The sequence below is a fragment of the Tupaia chinensis genome, unplaced genomic scaffold (genome assembly GCF_000334495.1).
Source record: "Tupaia chinensis unplaced genomic scaffold, TupChi_1.0 Scaffold000381_1, whole genome shotgun sequence".
NCBI classification, from domain to species: Eukaryota; Metazoa; Chordata; class Mammalia; order Scandentia; family Tupaiidae; genus Tupaia; species Tupaia belangeri.
Window position 1 is genome coordinate 2784585 of NW_006159883.1, and position 24590 is coordinate 2809174.

Consider the following 24590-nt stretch of genomic DNA (forward strand, 5'->3'; position numbering starts at 1 on the left):
CTGCTCTGACTCCCCCATTGGAAAAAACCGGTGATATTCTTCATTTAAAGACCTTTTTAGGAATGATACTCAAGGTTTGTTACTACCTTTTCTATAATCATTTTTACTTGTAAAGTTATAGCCCATATTCAAGCATCTGTTCCATATTTTAACACTTACATATAATCTTGATTTTTTTTATCCCTTTACTTAATGTGCTATCAGAACAATCTAAATAGTAAAAGTCATAGAGTATATGGCAGGTTTTTGTTTTCTTTGATAATTTATACAACACAGAATAAGCACCTTGTATTTAAAGTAGACTTAATTACTTAAAGGTTAATAATTAGATTTTAGAATACACATAAGTTTTTCTTCATTTTCTCTAATGAGAAAAGTTTTACTCATCTCTTTTCAGAGTTGAGGAAGTGACCCTGTGATCACTATATCTTGTGGCTGATGTTTCCTTTCTCTGGCTGGTTGAAGTGTTAGAAGTGGAAGATGTACCCACAACTGATGATGATCTTAAAGTCTCTTCATGTCCACCTTCAATCTTTGGGGGAGAGAAAATCAAATCTTATAAAGATGAGGGTAGCAGTAGAGGTTTCCTAGGCATTGCCCCTCAAACAAGTGAAGCAAGATCCTGCTCTGACTCCCCCATTGGAAAAAACCGGTGATATTCTTCATTTAAAGACCTTTTTAGGAATGATACTCAAGGTTTGTTACTACCTTTTCTATAATCATTTTTACTTGTAAAGTTATAGCCCATATTCAAGCATCTGTTCCATATTTTAACACTTACATATAATCTTGATTTTTTTTATCCCTTTACTTAATGTGCTATCAGAACAATCTAAATAGTAAAAGTCATAGAGTATATGGCAGGTTTTTGTTTTCTTTGATAATTTATACAACACAGAATAAGCACCTTGTATTTAAAGTAGACTTAATTACTTTAAGGTTAATAATTAGATTTTAGAATACACATAAGTTTTTCTTCATTTTCTCTAATGAGAAAAGTTTTACTCATCTCTTTTCTCATGTAGATCAATATTTTCCTGATGGAACTGAGTAAGTGCTGGTTCTAGGTATACTTTTTTGAAAAGTCACCTCAAATATTCAACAATTAAAAAATGTTTAGCATTTAAGCCTAGTTTAACACTTAATGTGTTCCCATGTAGAGAAGTTACCTTACCTTAATCTGCTTAGCTGGAGTTGTCATTTCATTGTCAGAGAAAAGGATCTTTTCCTGGGCAGGCTTTTCAAATTGCTCTTTTAAATACTTAGTTGAAACCTTTGGAATCTCTCCATCCTCAGGTGTATCAATGACTAGAACAGAAAAGAGTACTGGAGATACTATGGAATTAATAAAAACTATGCTTGGGAAATTTTGTAATGTCATGGGAACCTTCTCACAATATAAGCTAAATAAAGAGTCAAATATAGCACTATTTCATTATAGTGTAATCTAGGTAGGAATATAGGTAGAAATATAGAAGGGAAATATAGATTACAATAATGATTTGGTCAAGTAATGTTTTAGTCTAATTAGTATAAATCTTCTCCTTTAGGTGAAGAGAAGCAAGACATATTCCCCTTTTATAGGCAAGACAAACAGTGTTTTCTCTCATGAAAATTTGCACAAATTTGTCTATGGTCTTCTTACTGGATATTGGTTGGAGAGCTAGACTTAATAGTGCTAAAATATGCTGTTGAAATTAATTCAATTTAAACAGTAATTCCATGTTCAGGGAGCTTGATAAACATTGAGTTTTATTCCAGGTTCCTAAGCCAACAAAGAATTCAGAGGTGGCTAGCTTATCACCTTTTGGGTTTAGGATGCATCATAGGACTGATAGGCAATGCACTATTTTAGAAACTTATTGCACTTACTACCACAGGCAAAACCTAATTATATGTGGAAACACTACTCAGCCCTATTTGGAACCATGAGTCATGGTTACTAAAGTTACCCAGTGAAGTTGTCTGTGTTTTGGAAGTCCTCCATTCAAACTCAAACACTTCAATAGGGAAATATATATATATATTGGGGTCTATCAGAACCTTACCTGTTTCTTGAACATACTGATGGAACTGAGAAGCTTGGTTTATTTCCTTGGTGTGCTTTTCCACATGAGAGACCTGTATTTTAAAGAATATTTGAAAAAAACAAAAACAATTTATTTATGAAATAATTATTTCAGTAATATAAATAATATTTTGAATTTTATAGTGATTTTCATCCAAGATTTTCACATTGAGATTCCAATTAAGCCTTTATCATTTATTTTAAATCATAGACTCATGTTATAGTATAACATATTTGAATGGACACACCTAAGTGCAAATATATATATACACCCCAAGGGGGATGGCCACACCGCAATCCCATCTCCTCCATTCTCCTCTTGAGATCTTGAGCATGCATGCACACGTGCCCAGCATGAGTTTAAGCCACCGTGTCCGGAACTCAAACCTTGGTCAACTACATGGGGAATCTATCAACATAGCCATTATACCATTTGCTGGTCCCAGTGCAATTATATTTTTAAGGTGCCTATACTACTTTAAAAATAATTTCAACTCGAAAGTGGGAATATAGGCACTAATATATGTATTGATATTAGATACATAAAAGACAATAAATGCAAATGCTTAGGACAATGTCAGAATGTCCACATAGTTACGGAAACTGTTTGGAATGCATTGTCTTTCTAAGTAGTTACCATTTCTGTTCCAAGTACATCTATTTCTTGTGCTTTAGAAACTTCTTGTTCACTTCTTGCCATTTCCTCACTGCTCCTTGAAATGTCCACCTGGCTACTATGGATTATCTCCTAAAAACAAACAAACAGGTAGACAGTGCCTTAAGAAAAGTCTGAAAATTTGAACTTTTTAAGTTAATGCTATTTAGGTAACAGAAGATTCTGAAAAGCAAAACTTTCTTAGTGTATTTGCTCATTTGGTTGCTTTATCAGATTACCACAGATTTAGTGATGTAAAACAGTATAATCATATTATTTTGAATTTAAGTCCTGAATGGGTCTCACTAGGAGTTGGCAGGTATCAGAAGATATGCATTTCTGCAGAAGATAGAGGACACTCCATTTCTTTGCCTTTTGTAGCTGATAGAGGTTGCCCACTTTCCCAGGTTCATGGCCCACTCCTGTATTAAGCTGAGACCTTCTTTCTGATCTTCTCTTCCATTTTTATGGACTTTGTGATCATGTTGGACCAAGTCAGATAGTCTGGGCCTACAACCCTGTCTTAAAACCCACTGATTAGTAGCTTTAATCCCACCTGCAATCTTATTTCCCTTTTGCCTTGTAATTCAACATATTCACATCTTCAAGGAATTGGGAAAGAGATATCTCTAAAGGCAATTATTCTACCTTTAGTGAACATTAAAAATGCTAATGAGACATCTTGCACCATGTATGATAAAAATGAACCTCAAAAAGAAAATATGAATCCTTGATTACAAAGAAATATATTTTTTTTGTATAAGCACATTCTCATGTTACAAAGACATTCTGTCTTTAAATTGGCAATCCAGTATGATGACATTTAAGAATTAAGTTGAAGAATAAAACCATTAAATATAACCTATATAAATAAGCCATAGTATGTCAGTGTGTATAATCCTATTTTTACACATGGGGCTACTTTTGATTTTTAAAGTTAGCATAGGCAACTGTAACTGAACTGAAACTCAGGGCTCCTATTAATTTTGGTGACCCAACCCTGCTTTTACTACAGAATATGATTCTTTCAGAATATAAATCAAGTACATGATTGATTTATTGATATGATGAAGTAGTTTACTATACAAGTTCCCTTGTATAGTTTAATATTATACTATTCTAGGAACAATTCAGAAAATGATACTCCAAACATAAATACATAACCAAAGGTAAAATGTGTGCTGATACATTAACATGTATGTTATATCTCATAAATTGAATACCACTGTAGTTTTCTTTTCCAAACAGAATGGTTTCCCAGACCTAGTTAATGATCTACAAATATCAAATGATATTTGATAACATGCTTGACTCACAGTTTTTGCTAAGGAAAAGTGTATATAATGAATGAATGAGAAATGAATTAATGAATAAAATAACAAACTTCCATTAATAAATTAATTCCATTCAAACTTTTATTTGCCAGGATGGTACTAAAACTGAAGATAGACCAATACGTTATGTTCTCAGGAGGGAACACAGAAAAGAAATAATCAGTACTTTTTTTTTTAAAGTTTGAAGATCCAGAATTCCTTATAACAAGATGATGTATGTAATCAAAGTTTATTTAAGGAAGTCAGTAGCATTATGCTGGAAGGAACAATACAAAGCATTTTAGGCTGCAGATAGAAAAAAACAAACAGACACAAATGACAACTCTTTATACTTGTGACAATTTTTCCATCCATAGGAATATAATGAAAATGTTTCTATGGCTTTCTTATGCACCCATTGAGAAATAGGATTAAAGAGAGTGAAATAAATAGCAAAGGACAGGAAAGCCTGACAAGAACTAGGTCTTCATTAAGGGGCACCATGATCATTTCTGAATAATCACGTCTCTGCTTAGAGATCTACCAACTATGGCCAAAAGACATGTTTTATCTGGCCGCACAAATATTTTAAAGTTTTGGATTAGTTAACACAAAAATTTAAAAGTTCTTCCTGCCTTTGAAAACTCTCAAGATATGATAGCACTGGGTTGTAACATGGAAGTATCTGATTGAGGCAAAGCAGGGCCAGCCTTTTTCACTGGGAAATATACTTGCAACTGGTCATTCTCCCCATTGCTCGCTAATATTTAACATCACTTTTACATGAAAACAAAACAAAAACTGTCTGATACTCATAGAAATTTGAGTTTCTGATACCCGCCACCAATCATCACACTGGAAGAATAGTGATAGAACCAGTCAATATGTTGAGAAAAACAAATGCAAACTATTTGAAGTAGAAAAACTATAATTAAACTTTTATTTTATTTTTTTTTGTCATATAACATGTGTGGAAGAATAGTGATAGAACCAGTCAATATGTTGAGAAAAACAAATGCAAACTATTTGAAGTAGAAAAACTATAATTAAACTTTTATTTTTTTTTTCATATAACATGTCTGCTCACTGGAGAGAGGCAGAGAGAGACAGAGAGAGGGAAGTGAGAAATAACCCTCCCTCTCTCAGAGAGATGGCCATGCAACAATCCCTTCTGCTCCATTCTCCTACTGGGATTTTGGGCACACACACACATGTCAATGGCATGATTTTCAAGTTACTGGTTCTGGGATTTGAACTATGGTAAGCCATGTGGGAATCTAACCTTGACCACCATGCCACCTGCTGGCCCTAAGTAAATGTATTTCTGACATATATTTTAAAAGTTCTTTTAGGAGCAAACACTTTCTAGTTAAAACGTACAACTCCTTAAATAAAAACAATCCATGGCTATCATCTCTAAATGTATTTCTTGACATGACACAATATAAACAGTGTAAGTGTACATAAATTTTGTATAAAATTGTAAGTTTCTACTTCGACATTTATGTGCTATTACTGGATATATCTGTAATTGCTACATTAGTTTAGTATGTTAGCATCAATGCATCAGTTTTACTGTCCCTTCATTGCTGTAACCTACATAAAATCTGTCTTACAATATTCTAATATTTTGTTTCCATCATTTACTATTTCATATTTTGCAAGTAGTTTAGTTTGGATTTTAAATCTGACTTTCTTTTTTCCTACTGTTAGTGTCTTCAGAGTGTGGGGTTAGGTAAAAGGATGGATCATCATCATGCTCAGTCAGAAATCAAATTACACAAATAAAATGTAATAAATAATTCTAGTCAGAGCAGCATACATAAATTCACATGAAATGACTCATGAAATTGGCTTCTGAAAATTAAATTCAAATATAGACCAGGCTGCGAAAGACAAGATGCTGTTTTGTTCACAGGTTTAATCCTCCAAGTTTAACCAGTAGCTGGGAATGAGGGATTGGTATTAACTCTCTCCTTTACTAGATATATTGTAATCTTGGATAAAGAACTAAGTCATACTTAAACTTGTTATTTTTATTTCATACAACCATTAAAAGAAGAAAAATTTAATGATATATATGTTCTAAACTGGGAGTCAAAAGAAAAATACAACACAATATTACAACAGTATTATGATGTTTGCAAAGCTCACATTAATCTGATGTCAGTTCATATATTAGCTAAGTACATTACAGAACAATCTATCACTGACAAACAGATTTTCTAAGAAAATTTCTCTAGTACAAGAGTTCATATTTGCCTACCTGTCATTGTCATTATAGGAAAAAACACTTTAAATATTCACCAATAAAAATCATTTAGCGAGGTCAACACATGGCGTGATGGTTAAGGGTGCTGGACTCTCACATGGTCAAATGCAGTTCCTGGACCTAGTGTCTTGTCTTCTTACTTTCTCTCTCTTCCTCTCTCTGTCCATCTCTGGTCAAATTAAAAAAAAATAATAAAATAAATAAAGTTCAACAACATAATTTTAAAAAATTATTTAGCATATGAGAAAAAAAAAGAATTATTTTTATGGTGATTCACCAGTATTATGATTCAGAAGTATCCCCTAAATAAAAATAAATAAATAATATATATGAAAAAACTGACTGAATAGTAGATTCTAAACTAAACTAGCAGCCTCACTGGAGTGAGAAAAACACAGGTTCCTTCTCAATGACAATAATTTACCAAGTTTACCCACAAAAACATTGTTTTAAATAAAACTAGAGAGTTATTATTATCTACATGTTTGTCATACAGACCCAAATACACAGACATAACACCAAAACATGCCTTTATCTTACAAAAATGTCATTGGTGAAGGTTTTAAAGAATTATTAGTTCTTTCTTCTAAGTGATGAGTATTAAAAAATGTGGTTGATATATTTGTTTGGGTTTAGATGTGCTAAACTCAAGTGTATTTTCTTTTGCCCTGTGTTTTGCTCTTTACATTTAAAAATTTTAACCTAAAATATTAAAAAATACAAACTGACATCCTCTGGGTTTGAACTTTATGTAAATATTTTTCCATATTAACTATACTCTTGAGAATTTGTCTCAAAAATTCTTTTCTCTTTGAAAACTTTCTAACTTCTCTGTTTAAGGCTAGGTATTATTTTCTTTTCTTTTTTTAAAAATTTTTTTCTATTCCTATGGTTATCAGTACACATCTCTGTTATCTATTTATGACATTGGACAGTCATCATTTGCTAATGTGACCCTTCCTATTTACTGAACTGGATTCTATCATATGTATTTTCAAATCCCAGTGATTAGCTTCTACACATTAGGAGTCCAAAAAAATGTCAAGAAGTGAACACATAGCAAAACAGTCATGGTTTTTCTAGGAGTGTGAAAAATTACGATTTTTAACCTGCTTTAAAAATTGAGATTCTAGGAACCGGAGAATGGAGGAGAAGGGATTGTGGCATGGCCATTCCCCCTGGGGGGGGGATTTCTCGCTTTCTGTCTGTCTCTGTCTGGCGAGCGCAGGCGCCCTATAGCAAAAACCTCTCCCAAAAATAAATAAATAAATAAATAATTAAAAAAAAAAAAAACCTGAGATTCTTGGGACCAGCAGTTAGCGTAATGGCTATGTTGCTGGACTTCCATGTAGTCGACTTCAGTTTGTATCCTGGACCCTGTGGCTTAAAACTCACACCAGGCGTGTGTGTGTGCATGCCCAAGATCCCGAGAGGAGAATGGAGGAGAAGGGATTGCGGCGTGACCATCCCCCTTGGGGGGCGATTTCTTGCTTTCTATCTCTTTGTCTCTGTGTGTCTGTCTGGCGAGCACATGCGCCCTATAGCAAAAACCTCTCAAAAAACCAACCAAGCAAACAAACAAACAAAAAACTGAGATTCTAGAGGCCAGGTGGTGGTATGGTAGTATCCAACTGGACTCATACGGGGAAGATTTTGTCCCAGAATCTCCTTACACATGCCAGGCATGTGTGAATGCCCATGATCTGAGCTGACTGAGACAAGGGGGTGAATTGTGCTATTAAGACACTCTTGGCAGTAGCTATCTCTCTGTCTCTTTCTCTCTCTCATGAAATAAATAAAGAGGAAAACTTTAGAAAAATTAGGATTTAAAAATTTGCCACATAGTCTAACGGTTTTGTATTTTAGCTGACAGTCTCTGATGCTGGATATTTTGATAATTGGTAGGTGGGGTTACCAGAATTGATGTTTATAATAATAATGTGCCGACTACTTATAAAATGCAGAAGGAGGCCTCTTGATATTGCATTTGCCTTTTAAAATAGGCGTATATATTTTAAAATCCCCTTTTTATAAAAATATATTCATGATACTACACAACTAGTTTGTACGTTCATTGTTTAGTGAATTGTGATTAGACGTTGAGTTGATGAATCTGACATGTTGTCAAGTATCATGTAGAAATAGCAGTAGAATGCATGAGACTGATTCACTATGTTGAAAAGCTAAGTTCAGATATTTATGATTACAATGAAAGATAATCATAAATATGAAAATAGGAAAGATAGGGGAAAAAATCACATGAAGCGAGGACCAGCAGATGACGTAATGGTTAGGTCACTGGGCCTAACCATGTAGTCAACCATGGTTAGAGTCCCAGGCCTGGTGGCTTAAACATCACACTGGGTGCATGTGCATATGTGCCCAAGACCTCCTAGAGGAGAATGGAGGAGAAAGGGATTGCAGTGTGGCCATCACATTGGGGGTGTGTATGGGGGTGATTTCTCACTCTCTATGTCTCTGTCTCTCTCTGTCTCTCTGGTGAGTGCACATTCCCTCTAGCAAAAAACCCTACACACACACACACACACACACACACACACACACACACAGACACACAAAGTGAAAGTAAGGGTCAAGATAATTCCATTTTTAATTTTTTGCATGACTCGGTATATTTGAAAGTGAAGCCTATAGTTTTGATTGATTTAATAGTATTCTTTCCTCAAGAAAGGGAGTGCACTAGCTGGATTATTGAATCTCAAAAGACTGATAATGCAAAACACTCAAAAGTTATTAAGGTAATGACTTTTCTTTTGAAAACACTGAGTTCTTAAATGTGAGTGACTTCGAAAATAGTTTTTTATAGTATTTTTTATAAGCAAAAATTACAGAATGTATTTTTTTCAACAGAGAACTTAACATTATTTTGTCTGTTAAATGTTTCTTTTGCCCCTCCTGCCCACCGTCCATGACCTACTCTTTACCATCCACTCTCCTCCCAATCACTTCCTAGAATCTGCACTTACTCTTTTCACTATCATATCTTCAGACCTTTCCATTTATGATATAGACTGCAAACATTCTTTATGTATTAAGTGGAGATATACAATGTGTCTCTTTCAAAGGCTCACTTTATTCAACAGTAAGTCTTCTATATTCATCCACTTAGAATCAAACAACAGGGTCTCATTGTTTATTACAGCTGAGTAATATTCCATAGTATATATGTGCCATAGTTTTTCAACCCAGTCATTAGTTCTTGGACACTTAAGTTGATGCCATGTCCTAACAGTTGTGAATAATGCTACAATAAACATGGATGTTCAAGTGTCTTTCTGGTTTCCTATCCTTTGGTTAAATACCAAGGAGTGAGATTATTGGGTTACATTTAGCTCTATTTGTTGGTTTTTGAGGAGCCTCCATATTATTTTCCACAGAGGTTGTACTAATTTACATTCCCACCAACACTGTAAAAGAGTTCCCTTTTACCATAGCCTCACCAGCACTTGTCATTCTTTATTTTTTTGGTCCTGTTCCAACTTGGGTTAAACGCTATCCATTGTGGTTTTAATTTACAGTTCCCTGTAAATTAGAGACTGAATATTTTGAGTGACCTTTTAGAACTTTACCTATGCAATTATTTATTCAAACAACAGTTATTGAACATCGGCTACCCCCAAGGCATTGTGCTAGGTACTGTCAGAATTGTTTTAGTGAATTTCTGTGATCTCTCTCTCTCTCCATATATATATTCATATCTTTAAATATACACACATATATTTAAATGAATATATACATACACATTTAATTCAATAAAAAATTTAGTTAGCTTAAAATTTCCTTGAGATAAGAATTCTATATTATGTACAAATGCATGAATTATGCAGGTTTATTGCATAGATTTCTGAGAGAAGTGTTATTCAGTTAATTTCAACTTTCTTGATTTGAAATAATTATGCTTTGGTCATATTTAGCTATAAAATCCTATTTTTAATAAAATACTTAGTTTAAAAATAAAAATGTTTGCCTTCCAAAAGGGAGGATTCTAAATAAGCAATGCCAACTGTAACTGCTAGAGTTCTGACTGTACTCTCCTTTATAAAACTATTATTTATAGAGTCATATCCCAGAGTCCAAAAATGCTGAAGACTCAGAGAGAACATATAAAACATGTACTCTCAACTGGGTCATCCAACATTTTAGTTACATAAATAACAATATTTATTTGACAAACTTAAAAAGCCACTTGCATAAAAACATATAATTTGTACTAAAAAATGCCTTTTAGAAGTTTTATGTACATTATGTTAAAAACATAATATATATATGTATATAATATTTTGATCCAACATAGACACAAAGCATCTTAAAACCAAAGAGGCACTAGGATATAAATAAACATAAAAGTACAAGAAAAAAAGACTGAGACTTAAAGTCTTAAAGAACAGTGAAATTGCAAATACAAAACTTGAAAAATGAATGGAAACATTTTAAAGAAAAATAAAACTGAAGGTAACATGTATTTTATGCCAATTATGGTAATACAAATAGAAAAAAAAATTATACTTCCTCATTATCATCCCTTTCTCAGCAATATACAATGGATTTCTAAGTCCTGCCAATGCTATCTAATGCTATTTAATTATGTCTTGAGTCAAAGTCCTTTCTACCTTAGAACTTCTGACCCATTTAACTCCTCACATATTTAGACTATTTCAGAAGTCCTATATGAATCCTATACAGCCAGAATAATCATTATTCAATGCATTTCTATTCACCTTACTCCCCTGTTTAAATTTCTTCAATGATTCTTGATTGACTAAGAATAAAGTAAAAATTCTTTAACGTGGTATATCATTTTCTTTATTATCTGGGCTTTGCCTACACCTCCAGCTTCATGCCCCAGTCATTCCTTAGTATATTCACGGTATATTCCTTGTATATTCATCATGCTGTTTTATCTTTTGCATAAATTGTTCCTTTGCCTAGAATATATTCTATATGCATGAAGAATTACTTCAAGTCTCAGCTGAAGCATTCTCCGTGTTCAGATATCCTTTTTAATTGTCATTCATCCAGACTAAAGTTTATCACAACTTCCCTGTTTTCCAATGAGTCTATTTCTATTGTCTATCATAGTATCTACCTTAGTTAGATGTCAAAAATAATGAAAACTACCCATGACTCTTGCTAAGAAAGGATTATTCATTAGCACCAAAGTCTTCTTAATCAAATTTTATCACAACTTTCCTATTTTCCAATTAGCCTTATTTCTATTGTCTATCATAGTATCCACCATAGTCTGATGTCAAAAATAATGAAAACCACTCATAAATCTTGCTAAGAAAGTATTACTCATTAACACCAAGGTCTTCCTAAATAAAAACCAGTTAAAACACAACAAAGGGCATGCCACTCATTTTTAACATATAAAATATAAGAAAGCACTATTTTTTTAAAGAATTATTTATTTATTTAATTCCTTTTGTTATTGTTATTTTTGGTCCTGTTCCAACTTGGGTTAAACGCTATCCATTGTGGTTTTAATTTACAGTTCCCTGTAAATTAGAGACTGAATATTTTGAGTGACCTTTTAGAACTTTACCTATGCAATTATTTATTCAAACAACAGTTATTGAACATCGGCTACCCCCAAGGCATTGTGCTAGGTACTGTCAGAATTGTTTTAGTGAATTTCTGTGATCTCTCTCTCTCTCCATATATATATTCATATCTTTAAATATACACACATATATTTAAATGAATATATACATACACATTTAATTCAATAAAAAATTTAGTTAGCTTAAAATTTCCTTGAGATAAGAATTCTATATTATGTACAAATGCATGAATTATGCAGGTTTATTGCATAGATTTCTGAGAGAAGTGTTATTCAGTTAATTTCAACTTTCTTGATTTGAAATAATTATGCTTTGGTCATATTTAGCTATAAAATCCTATTTTTAATAAAATACTTAGTTTAAAAATAAAAATGTTTGCCTTCCAAAAGGGAGGATTCTAAATAAGCAATGCCAACTGTAACTGCTAGAGTTCTGACTGTACTCTCCTTTATAAAACTATTATTTATAGAGTCATATCCCAGAGTCCAAAAATGCTGAAGACTCAGAGAGAACATATAAAACATGTACTCTCAACTGGGTCATCCAACATTTTAGTTACATAAATAACAATATTTATTTGACAAACTTAAAAAGCCACTTGCATAAAAACATATAATTTGTACTAAAAAATGCCTTTTAGAAGTTTTATGTACATTATGTTAAAAACATAATATATATATGTATATAATATTTTGATCCAACATAGACACAAAGCATCTTAAAACCAAAGAGGCACTAGGATATAAATAAACATAAAAGTACAAGAAAAAAAGACTGAGACTTAAAGTCTTAAAGAACAGTGAAATTGCAAATACAAAACTTGAAAAATGAATGGAAACATTTTAAAGAAAAATAAAACTGAAGGTAACATGTATTTTATGCCAATTATGGTAATACAAATAGAAAAAAAAATTATACTTCCTCATTATCATCCCTTTCTCAGCAATATACAATGGATTTCTAAGTCCTGCCAATGCTATCTAATGCTATTTAATTATGTCTTGAGTCAAAGTCCTTTCTACCTTAGAACTTCTGACCCATTTAACTCCTCACATATTTAGACTATTTCAGAAGTCCTATATGAATCCTATACAGCCAGAATAATCATTATTCAATGCATTTCTATTCACCTTACTCCCCTGTTTATATTTCTTCAATGATTCTTGATTGACTAAGAATAAAGTAAAAATTCTTTAACGTGGTATATCATTTTCTTTATTATCTGGGCTTTGCCTACACCTCCAGCTTCATGCCCCAGTCATTCCTTAGTATATTCACGGTATATTCCTTGTATATTCATCATGCTGTTTTATCTTTTGCATAAATTGTTCCTTTGCCTAGAATATATTCTATATGCATGAAGAATTACTTCAAGTCTCAGCTGAAGCATTCTCCGTGTTCAGATATCCTTTTTAATTGTCATTCATCCAGACTAAAGTTTATCACAACTTCCCTGTTTTCCAATGAGTCTATTTCTATTGTCTATCATAGTATCTACCTTAGTTAGATGTCAAAAATAATGAAAACTACCCATGACTCTTGCTAAGAAAGGATTATTCATTAGCACCAAAGTCTTCTTAATCAAATTTTATCACAACTTTCCTATTTTCCAATTAGCCTTATTTCTATTGTCTATCATAGTATCCACCATAGTCTGATGTCAAAAATAATGAAAACCACTCATAAATCTTGCTAAGAAAGTATTACTCATTAACACCAAGGTCTTCCTAAATAAAAACCAGTTAAAACACAACAAAGGGCATGCCACTCATTTTTAACATATAAAATATAAGAAAGCACTATTTTTTTAAAGAATTATTTATTTATTTAATTCCATTTGTTATTGTTATTTTTTTAAATTTTATCAGAGAGAGAGAGAGAAAGGGAAAGCGAGAAAGCAAGCCACCAGGTCCAGGACTCGAACCATGGTTGACCATGTGGGAATCCAGTGCCACCATACCACCTGCCGGCCCCAGAAAGCACTATTTTTAAATACCAAAGATATACCATAAATATGGCTTACTAGCTAGAATCCCATTAACCAAACATTTTGAACCAATATTTTAACAACTAAAGGCACTAAGTGATGTTTTCAATGTGCATTTGTCCTCTGCTTAAAGGTTTGCTGATACACTGTCCCATTAATAACCTATGTAATAGTGAAAAACCTACACTATGAGGAAAAGGATTATGAGGCAAGAAAAGAAAAAAAAATTATTTTAAAGAAAAATATTTGATTGGGAGGCTTTATCTGTTTACATTTTTAGAATAATAATACAAAATGTTTATGATAAAAGGATCACAAATTGAATCCCAGTCTGAACTACTGATTTCATTGAAGCCCTCAAATGTCTCCCAAATATATGTAAACCTGCAATATGATAAATTTCTGTGCTAGATTAATATGGTTTATACTATGAGGACAAGGAATGCCATAGCAGGATATGCTAATGTTTCTTGAAGGCACTGACTGGTATTTACCTAAGGAAAAGAAAGATGGATTGAGCTCTTGACTCCCCCTGTTGGTATTGATCTAGTGCTAGTACATAATGTACTCTGTCCTGTTGGGGTAGGAAATGAAGTATCCTACAATAATCCCTAAAGGTATGAACACATTGCTCATTAGCATACTCAGGAGAGAGGAATGGAGAATAAACTTAAGAAAAGGTGTTAAAAGATATAAGATTACTTTTTCTTCTGTGATGCTGAAATTTGTTAAGCAGTTGGGAAAAAAATGCAGAATTTTCAAAGCATATCTTCATAAGAACAAAGTGCTTAGGACAGGACTTCTTAATGCTTTTTTATTTTTCTCAGCCCTTGTGTTCTTTCAGTTTTTATAGCATGATAATTTGCTTATAATTATGCAAATTAACAATTAAATGAACATCCAAAAGAACAGACAAGCTTGACTCAATCCAATCATTTTCAAAGACCCATGAGGATGGGATTATTTTGAGAAATACAGACCCAGAAGAAGCAGAAATTACTAATAATATCCTCTGATACCAAGTACTTAGAGAAAACACCCATTTTCGTAAAGTAACTATATGACAAATATTTTTTATAGATTTCATTAAGTTCTACAGGCAACATGACTCTGTAATGTTAGTGCTCTATTTTGTTTTTATATTTTTCCTTGTTTTTCATACAATGAGCAAATTCCAAGAACTTAAAATTCTATAATTTGCTCTTCCATTATGATTATTTGAAAATAAAGTGAATTTAATTAGTACATTCAAGTTCAATGTAATTATATAAAAAGATTGTTTTATTTTTCTAAGATAATAGCATTAAGATCGAAGGAGGGGTAATACGAAGGTATTTCTTCTATTTCAACTTTCCCTCAATGTCTATTTACTCCGAAAACTAAGACATAAAATTACATTATGTCAAAAGATCGACGTCAAATACTTTCTGAGATCACTTGTTTGTTTACTAAGGAAACTCTTTGTTGTGGTCTTGTGTCTTTGAGAAAGGGATCCTGGTATCACCCCCTTGATATTTAGTGTACTGTAATGAGAACAGCACTCCTTTTTCCCCTAAAACAATTATAATTCATTTTACTTTAAAAGAGTGAAAAATATATCTGTAAGTACACTTGTCTTCTCTAAATGAAATTGAAAATGGGTTCTATAAGAACAAATAGCAAATAGAGTTACAGGAACAAAAGACACACAACACCATTAAGAAGAAGAGAAGCTGTGGTTGTGGTACTCACTAATTACTCCTACATGTAAGAGGAGTAATTTTTTTCTCTTGATCTTGTGCTTGCAACTCAATCTTCCGTAGGGGTATTTGTACTATCCACTACTCTGACTTTGAAGAAATAGGACTAGGGCATTCCCCAAAGGTTAATTTTTCTAAACTCCTCCAATCCACCAGAAAAAAATAGTTCACTTAGCTTTTATCAACATAGGAAAGGAACCCAGATTGAATACACATACTTTACAGATCGCACAATTTCACCAAGAAGATGGACCTTCACAAAAGACTCAGGCAAACATTCTGCCTATGTCTTCACAGTGTAGGGTTGAAATGAGTTTCCCTTTATCTTTATATACTGGAATGGCCTTTGGTGTTCTCATAAGACAGAGAGAACTGAATTATTTTATGCACTAGAAGGGCAACACACTAGAAAGGTAACTTTTGTTTGTTAGTTTGTTTGTTTTGTGGAGAGGTTTTTGCCATAGGGCTCATGTGCTCACCAGAAAGGCAGACGGAGAGACAGAAAGCGAGATATCACCCCCCAGAGGGTGGGTGGCTATGCTGCAATCCCTTCTCCCCCATTCTCCTCTTGGGATCTTAGGCATGCATGCACACGCACCTGGCCTGAGTTTCAGCCACTGGGTCCAAGATGACCTGTGGTGGACTACATGGAAGTCCAGCAACATAGCCATTACTCCAACTGCTGGTCCCCCATAAAAGGGTAAGTTTCTTACCAGCAAATTCTGTCTCGGAAACAGTAAGTTACAAAGAGACTATGGTTGAGACTTTGTGGTCATGCTTTAGCAGAGAGTTAGCAATTACCATCAACTTCATCTGGGGACAGCAGAGGTTGAGAGTTATAGCATGTAGCTATAAAGTAACGTGATTGATGTAGTAGATTACAGCGACAGTCTTATTATATTTTATAGGTGCACCTTGTATTGCAGAGGAAGAGCACACGATTTAGTTATGCAAAGAACCAGGTGACCATGAGCATCTTTCCTGCATTTATTAATGTTTTTTCACTGTGTAATTAAATAAAACATGTCTTTCACAATATTATGAATATAGAAATATCAAAGGTACAAACCCAAGAAACATTAGGGATATAGATTGTATAATCCTGTGAAAATAACTTTTTAATGAAAGGTTGTAATAATTAATAAGGAATGAAATCTGTTTTAATTAATTATTGGTATATAAATCTAGAAAGCTAGTTAATTCATTAATTGCTTAAATTATTTTTATCTAAACGTCTATAGCTTATTTTTAACATTTTACTTTAGCTAATTCATATTATTCTATTTTTAGTTAATTTTTAATATTCTAAACTGTTAATCTAGTTTGTGTAAAATAAGCTTTGCTCATGCAGATTCTTCAAGAAACTACTATTTTAATACAGTTACTATTAACAAAGAAGCTGAAGTTGGGGACCAGAAACTGGTTGCTTAGCTCATTAAGGTTTATTATATTCACCATGATTTTTTTTAAAACTTTTGCTCTCCCTGTATTCTCTAGTCTCATATTCTATTATTTGATTGCCGTAGAACATCTCAAGAGAAATGTCAACCTAAGCAAAGGGCCCTGCTATCAGAGTGGAGACAGAATGAAGTGGGCAGAACAGAAAATCAGAGGGAAATGGTCAGTTCTGGATCTCATCTCAATATTGCACTGTCATGTCCATTGCTGCACATTAGAATCACCTGGAGGGCTATACAATTCCCTGATTACTGACCTGACTCTAGAACAATTAAATCAGCATGGCCTGGGTATTTCTGAGGAATTCCAGTTCCAGCTCAGGTTGAAGAGAGTTTAGAAGTCTAGGTCTTCCACTGAGATTTCATGTCCCTGACAAATGGAGGATGATTCAATCCTAAATGCTTATACCATCAGGGTAGGGCTAAGAAGTGTTGAGTCTTATACCCTGAAAAGATGCCTTGCTTCAGGTCCAGAAAGATGTGGGACTCAACTGAAAACCCATTGAAACTCTCTTCCACCAAATCCATGTAGTTTAACCCATGGAAACCTAAGGCATAGGAGGTTAGTAGGCTTTGTAAAGAGTGTGGGTTACACTTCTAGATAGATTGGTCTTGTACACATCCTAATGGAGGTTGAGGAAGAATTAGTGATTTTGGAGACTTGCAGAGAAGGACTTTGATCTTGGTCATGCAAATTCTCATGTGGTTTGGTGTTTTGTGGGGATTTTTTGTTTGTTTTTTTGTAGTTAGTGTAGGCAGTTACAAATGCAGTTAGTGTACCTCACAATTCTGACAAGGGAACTTTTTTACAGAATATAGTTATATCAATTCAATTTCTATTAAAAAATAGAGAATGAAATTCTGCTACAATCTACAGAGCTATAGAAGGTGGGCATGGATAGGAAGAGAGAAGGCATAAATAGACAGTTGTAAAGTAGCCAGACAGCAGTGTCACAAATGTGGGATTGAAAAGCAGTAATGAGAAAGGCAATATTGAACATGGTGAATACAAAAATAAAGGGGAAACATCATGCATTTACAAAAACACGATTGGGTCAGAGCTTACATGTCCACTTCTTACTGAATTGAAAGGGAAGCTAAGTTTCTAGTATGGAGCAAAACTGGTTTGCTAATAGCATAGTTACGGACTAGGATATTTGGTTACTAGAAATATCAGTTAACTGATTCTGCATAAACCAGCTTGTGCAGATCTGTCTGTGTGCATATTAAAGATGATATTTGGTTGAGGTCATTGTGCTTTATTTAGCAAACTCTTGGTCTTCAGAGTCTGAGTTAGCATTTAAAAGTTAATCTTACTGTGTTCTTTTCATCACCAAAGCCCAGTCAACCTCAACACTGAAAGAGAGTTGGAGAGAATAAGCAAAGTAAAGAGCCTAGATTTGGGGGAAAATGTGAAAGATTTGTTATTAGAATTTTAGTTTATAACCATTGTAAAACTGTTAATCTAGTACATGTATAAGGCTCGTTAATGTCTCTTGAGGATATGGTATGTGCTGCTTCACTTCTGCTTTCTTTGATCATTCAGCCTGTGGCAGGTTTGAGAATTTTCTCTTTGTGGAGGAAAGTGGGAATAATTCCTTCCTCTATGTCAAATAAAAATAAACAGTTCTCTGACAAATAGGAACTCTATACATTATATGTTCTATATTTTAAGACAATTATAGAAATGTATTTATCTTCATTGTTCCAACTGTGTAAACTATAAAATGTCACAAGGTTTCTTCTCCATATGAATGTGTTTCTTTCTTTTCTATAATCAACTAAACATGATGAGAAATGACATTACACAACACTCACACTTGTAGAAATAGGAAAAAAATCACACTCCCTCAACACCTCAACTCCTCTTTTTTTCCTCATTCATTAAAGCAGTGTAGCCTTTTCTCTCTTAATTCAATTTATATATTAATTTTATTATTTTCCTCTCAGTATATCCTGTCACAATACTATGAATGAAACAATCTTCAAAAGCAAATGTTATACGATTCATTTGTTTCCACTGAAAAACAAACTTCTATTGTGGTGGTATCATGAGACTGCACTGTACCTGTGCAGGGCATGGTCTTAGGATATTTTCTTCCTCAGTATCCTACCAGGGCCAGTCCAGCTTGCCATTTCTCAGAGTTGGGGGCAAGCACATCTTCCTCAACAGATCTGTTACTTTAATTTTAAAAATATGTACCAGAATTACTGATGATTCTTGTACAATATTTGCCCAAATCCTATACAGGTGGGCTCATCTTAAAGTACTTTCTAATTACCTATAGAACTCATATGAAATGATTATCTCCTAGGACTAAAGAAAATAAGAAAGCCTCCAAAACAATGAGTCAATACATTTTCATTCATCAGAGATGGTATTCTGTTGTAACAGTGCATGCGGACTAAGATACACACTACCTCAGAGGACTATAACCCAGGCTATCTGTCTCTGGAGCCAACAGGCTTAACTATTATGTCAGACTGCCTCATTTTCAGTGCATTATTTTAAGTTACAAAATATATTTTAAAATAGTACACAAAGGGACCAGCAGGTGGCATTGTGATTAAGGCTCTGGACTCCCACATGGCCAACCTTGATTCAAGTCTTGGATCCAATGGCTTAAAAGGCATGCTGGACACATATGCATACACGCCCAAAATACTGAGAGGAAAATGGAGAAGAGATTGTGGCATGTCCCTCCCCTGTGGGGGATGATTTCTTTTCTCACTTTCTCTCTCTCTGCTCTCTCTGGTGAGTTCATGTGCCCTATGGCAAAAATCTAAAAAATAGTAATAATAATGCATGGAGGTAAAAGAAGATAGAAGACACACTCTTGCTCACAACCTGATGTGTTGATAGAGATCTAGGTTAGCTTGAGTCTGTTGACAGTAGTTGATGATCTTGAAAGATTATGTGTGTGACAGGAAATTGAAGATAAGGCTAAAGACTCACATAAGAAACGCTTTGTAATGTGGACGTTCAGCTGACAAAAATATATCTAGTTTGCTAGAAAATAATTATAGCTCACCTCTAAAGATTCTCAGACAGATGTCAGATTATATCTGTCACAAGCTGTTAAAAAATGTTTTCTATCCACCTAAAATTGTCCAGAGATTGTTCCAAATCCTCATAATATTAAAAAAAATGAATGTTTACATTCGGATATTTTCATCAGCAGATGCATGTGGAGAGATACTTACTGTTACCCTGCACATTAGAATTGGTGGCAGGGCAAAGGTCAGGAATGCTTTTGACTCTTTTTTTTGAGAGGTTTTTGCTACAGGGTACATGTGCTCGCCAGAGAGAGACGAAGGGATAACAGAAATTGCCCCCCCCCCACCCAGGGGGTATGGCCACTCCACAATTCCTTCTTCTCCATTCTCCTCTTGGGATCTTGGGCACACACGCACAAGGTGCCCAGTGTGAGTTTAAGCCACCAGGTCCAGGACTTGAACTGTAGTTGACTATATGGGAGTTCAGCGATATAGCCATTATGCTAACTGCTGGTCCCAGGATTGCTTTTGACTCGACATGAATTCAGTGCAGCAATTTCACATAAAAGCAATTACCCAATGACTGGATTGAATGAGTACTTCCAAAATTTTTGGAGCTCCATCTGCTCTTTCCTACTTAAACCACTTTAAAAAAAAAGAAAAAAAAAAAAAGCAATTTCAGAGAAGAGGGTTCCAGGGTTTCATAATAAATCCTTAAAGAGCATCTCAGTACTGCATAAATGGGGGTGAGTGGAGAAAACTAAGATGAAAATCTTGTAAGAAGATAAAAGTGAATCCCTGAGTGTGAGAATAGGACACAAAGAAAGAAAGTCATGAACTCGTAATGGGTACGAGAGTCCTCTTTGAGGAATGGAAATATTTTTAAATTAGATGGTAGTAATAGTCCACAATGCTATTTACTAATATGTTATCAAATTGTACTTATAAAATGCTTAAATTTTATGATATACAAATTATGTCTCAGTATAGTGGTTAAGAAAAAAAGAAAAAGAGGAAGATAGTCTTTAAACAAACAGGTGGAAACCACACAATGGACAAGTGAAAATGCACTCAGAAGAGAGGTGACGGCAGTTTCACACAAATACACATTGACTCTAATACATGCTCCCGCATATTCCAAAACACCTGTTTAAGGTCAAGAGAGTGGATTATTCAGAATGTCTTCCCAAATAAAGTTGTCTGTAGTGGGTGGATAAAAGCATACCTACTGTGCATTAAGAACCTACTGTTTTTCACTAGAATAGAATGCTGAGAGAATTTGATTCTAAAATAAAATAAAATAAACAATGCTGATAGGATATTTCTAACTTAACTACCAACAGGAGACATGCTGAGTAGCTTATAATTCATTAAAGAGGTTTGGGTTTCATTCATAACTACTGAAAACAGTACTTGCTGTTTTGAAAAAGCAGAATCAAAATGGGTAATTCTAAAATGGTTAATACTAACCATCAGAGTAAACTAATATGGATTTCTCATTGTATTCATTTAAGAAAAAAAAACACTTAACAGACACAAGAGATGAAAACAAAGGAAATAGGGTATGGAATGGTCTACTACAACAGAATAAAAAAAAAAAGGATATTGCCAATCATAGTCTTGTGTGTGTGTGTGTGTGTGAAAACAAACAAGTAAACTAGTTGGATGAAAAGTGAACATGCACAAAATAGTATAATACTCTTTCTTGGAGATGATAGATGTAGGATTAATAACATCTTTGATTTGATTATCACACAGTACATGCATGCTTTGAAAAACTATATTGTACACCACAAATATGTACAATAATTAGATGTACGATAATTTAATATAAATGAGGAGTTATAAAATAATAGTGAATAATTACAAAAAGAAGTCCAACCTCCCCATCTTCTACCCCTGCTCCCCCCCGGGATCCAGAGTGGCTCCTCTTTCAGGTGTCATGGCTCCATAGGTAGCAGTCATCCTGCTAACCGTTAAATAGGTAGCACCACAGAGAATGGCAAGTCCTGATTGTGGATGAGAAAAATGATCCTCAACTTAAATGCCAGGCATAAAAGAATGTTCCTGTAGCTTATATTCTCTTTTTTTTTAAAAAAAAAAATTCAGAACCCCTTTTCAGTAGGTATAAGAGAGTCTGATCTGTCAGCAAAAAGAGTTTTAAGCTCAGAAATATCTTAATTTTCAAAACTTGATTAGGTCAATTGTTGATCTCCCAGACAAACTGTTAGCAAGTAATCAGCCAATTATATTGAAACATCTGACTTTAATACATTAGGAAAGAAAGAGGCAGATTGGACTTGATTATTACACCTTACAAAATTATTACTAATTGCAACACTAAATATTGTTAGAAATCCTAAACAAATGTTCTTTCTTTGAAATCTAATTAAACTTTGATTTCTGAATTAATATTAATTACTATTTGTCAACAAAATAAATGTTTTTTTGTTTTGTTTTGGTTTTTGGGTTTTTTTTTGCCAGGGGCAGATTTAGCAAAAAGATAAATTTTAAGTCCTTTGAAGAAGTGAGAAGATTGAAAACACTATCACATTTGGCAACATCTTAGGTGGAAACAGAATTAAATACCTATCTTTACTATTAAGCAACTTGTCCACAATCTGTGCTGATAAAAGAAATTTTAGAATGCATTTAGATAGTTTAAAAGTTTAAGTGAATCTTAAAGACATAATTTTCCCACATTTTTCCTCTGTAGCCAAACATGGCATTTATCTTACATTTCTAATAAGGATTAAAAATTAAAGATAAATATTTTAAGGTACAAATGACTTTATTTCATTTTCCAAGATTTTTGCAGTGTGCATTCAATAAATGGTGCTTACTAGTTTATTTTTCTCTGTATTTCCTTTATATTATATTCACATTCATTGCATTAAAGCTTAGGTTTATTCATTCCGAATGCAATTACTAGGTAGGTTTAAAGGTAGATAACAAAACAGATTTAGACAGGTCTCTATGGTTTCAGAGTCATGCATATGTTCAGACTTGTAAAGCATGGTTATCACTTTTACACACATCAGTATTTTGCATTCACAATACAGGGACTACATCTTATAATAACAAATAAACTGGGTGGTTGGAAAAGTCATGGCACATTTTTGCATAGAAAAACATAGAGAAATAATCATGACTTTTCTGACATTTGCAAGGATTATTATAAATAGTGAAAATATGTATGTAGATACATAAAATATGTATGTATATGTGTATATATGTACATACATATATATACACAAAGGTATGGAAAATACATATTATGAAAAAAACTGTACATAGATTTCAAGGATTATTTGCACCAAAATAAACTTGTACTTTATTTTCATTTGTCTGTTAACTCCCTTTATGTGTTTTATTCAAAGCCAATTATGTTCTGAAAGGCTTTTTCCTAGAATTTCTGAGAAAAGGATACTCATATTTTTTCCTTTGTTTTTAAATTTTGCCAGATCTCTCTGTCTGTCTGGCGAGCGCATGCGCCCTATAGCAAAAAACCTCTCAAAAAAAAAAAAATTGCCAGAGAATGCATGAACTCAGCAAAGAGAGTCAGAGAGAAAGAGAGGAAAAGTGAGAATGCACCCGTCACCTCCCATGGGGAATGATCATGCTACCATCCCTTCTTTTCCATTTCTCATTCCTTTCGGGATTTGGGACATGTACACTTAGACCCTTGCTATGCTTTTCAATCCACCGGGTATGGGATTCCCATCCCACTGTCAGCCGTGTGAGATCCAGCCGCTTTAACCACCACCCCACGAACCGACACTCTTACTGTTTTCCTACATTCATTTTATTATTATATGGGGGAAATCTGATGAAAATAGGACCAACTCAGAGGAAGAAAGACTGAGAGATTAAGAAGAAAAAATTTGACTAAGATGATACTTTAATATTATTTTTGTAGGAGGTTTTTGCCTTAGGGCCTGTGTACTCACTAGAAATAGAGACAGACAGAGTGAGTGAGAGGAAAAGTGAGAAATCAACCCCTGCCTTTCCCTCCCCCTACCCCCCACCCCCAACTCCAGGGTTGATGGCCACAGTGCAACCCCTTCTCCTCTAGTCTCCTTCTGGGATCTTGGGCATGCACACACATGTGCCTGGTGTGATGTTCCAGTCACCATGTCCAGGACTCTAACCATGGTAGGCTATGTGGAAGTCCAGCAACATAACTACTATGCCATCTGCTGGCCCCAATTTATTATTATTTTTTTAACACCGTGTAGTGCTTACAACGGGCCAGAAACTGACTTAAGCACTTGAAAATATCAACTCATTTATTCCTCTAAAAAAGTCCCTAAAGTAAGTATACTATTATATTCTTTATAACTGAAGAAACTGAAACATTGAGAAGTTAAGGAACTTGCCTAAGGTCACACAGCTAAGAACTTCAAGGGCAAAGATTTGAATCCAAAGATTCTGGATCTAATACCTGTTTTTTTGGCCACTCCTCTTACTATGATCCTTTATCTCAATGATAAGGTGACATATATTTAACAATGAGT

General features: G+C 33.8%; 1 protein-coding gene across 1 annotated transcript in view; it reads right to left on the minus strand.

Moving 5' to 3' along the window:
- Positions 1-24590, minus strand: part of XIRP2 (xin actin binding repeat containing 2) — a 49229-nt gene that overhangs the window by 17528 nt on the left and 7111 nt on the right. The window contains exons 3-5 of the mRNA XM_014589794.1: positions 2706-2816; positions 2049-2121; positions 1175-1308 (exon numbers count right to left, since the gene is read on the minus strand). Of these exons, the coding sequence (XP_014445280.1) occupies positions 1175-1308; positions 2049-2121; positions 2706-2816 (318 nt within the window). The remainder of the gene's footprint in view (positions 1-1174; positions 1309-2048; positions 2122-2705; positions 2817-24590) is intronic.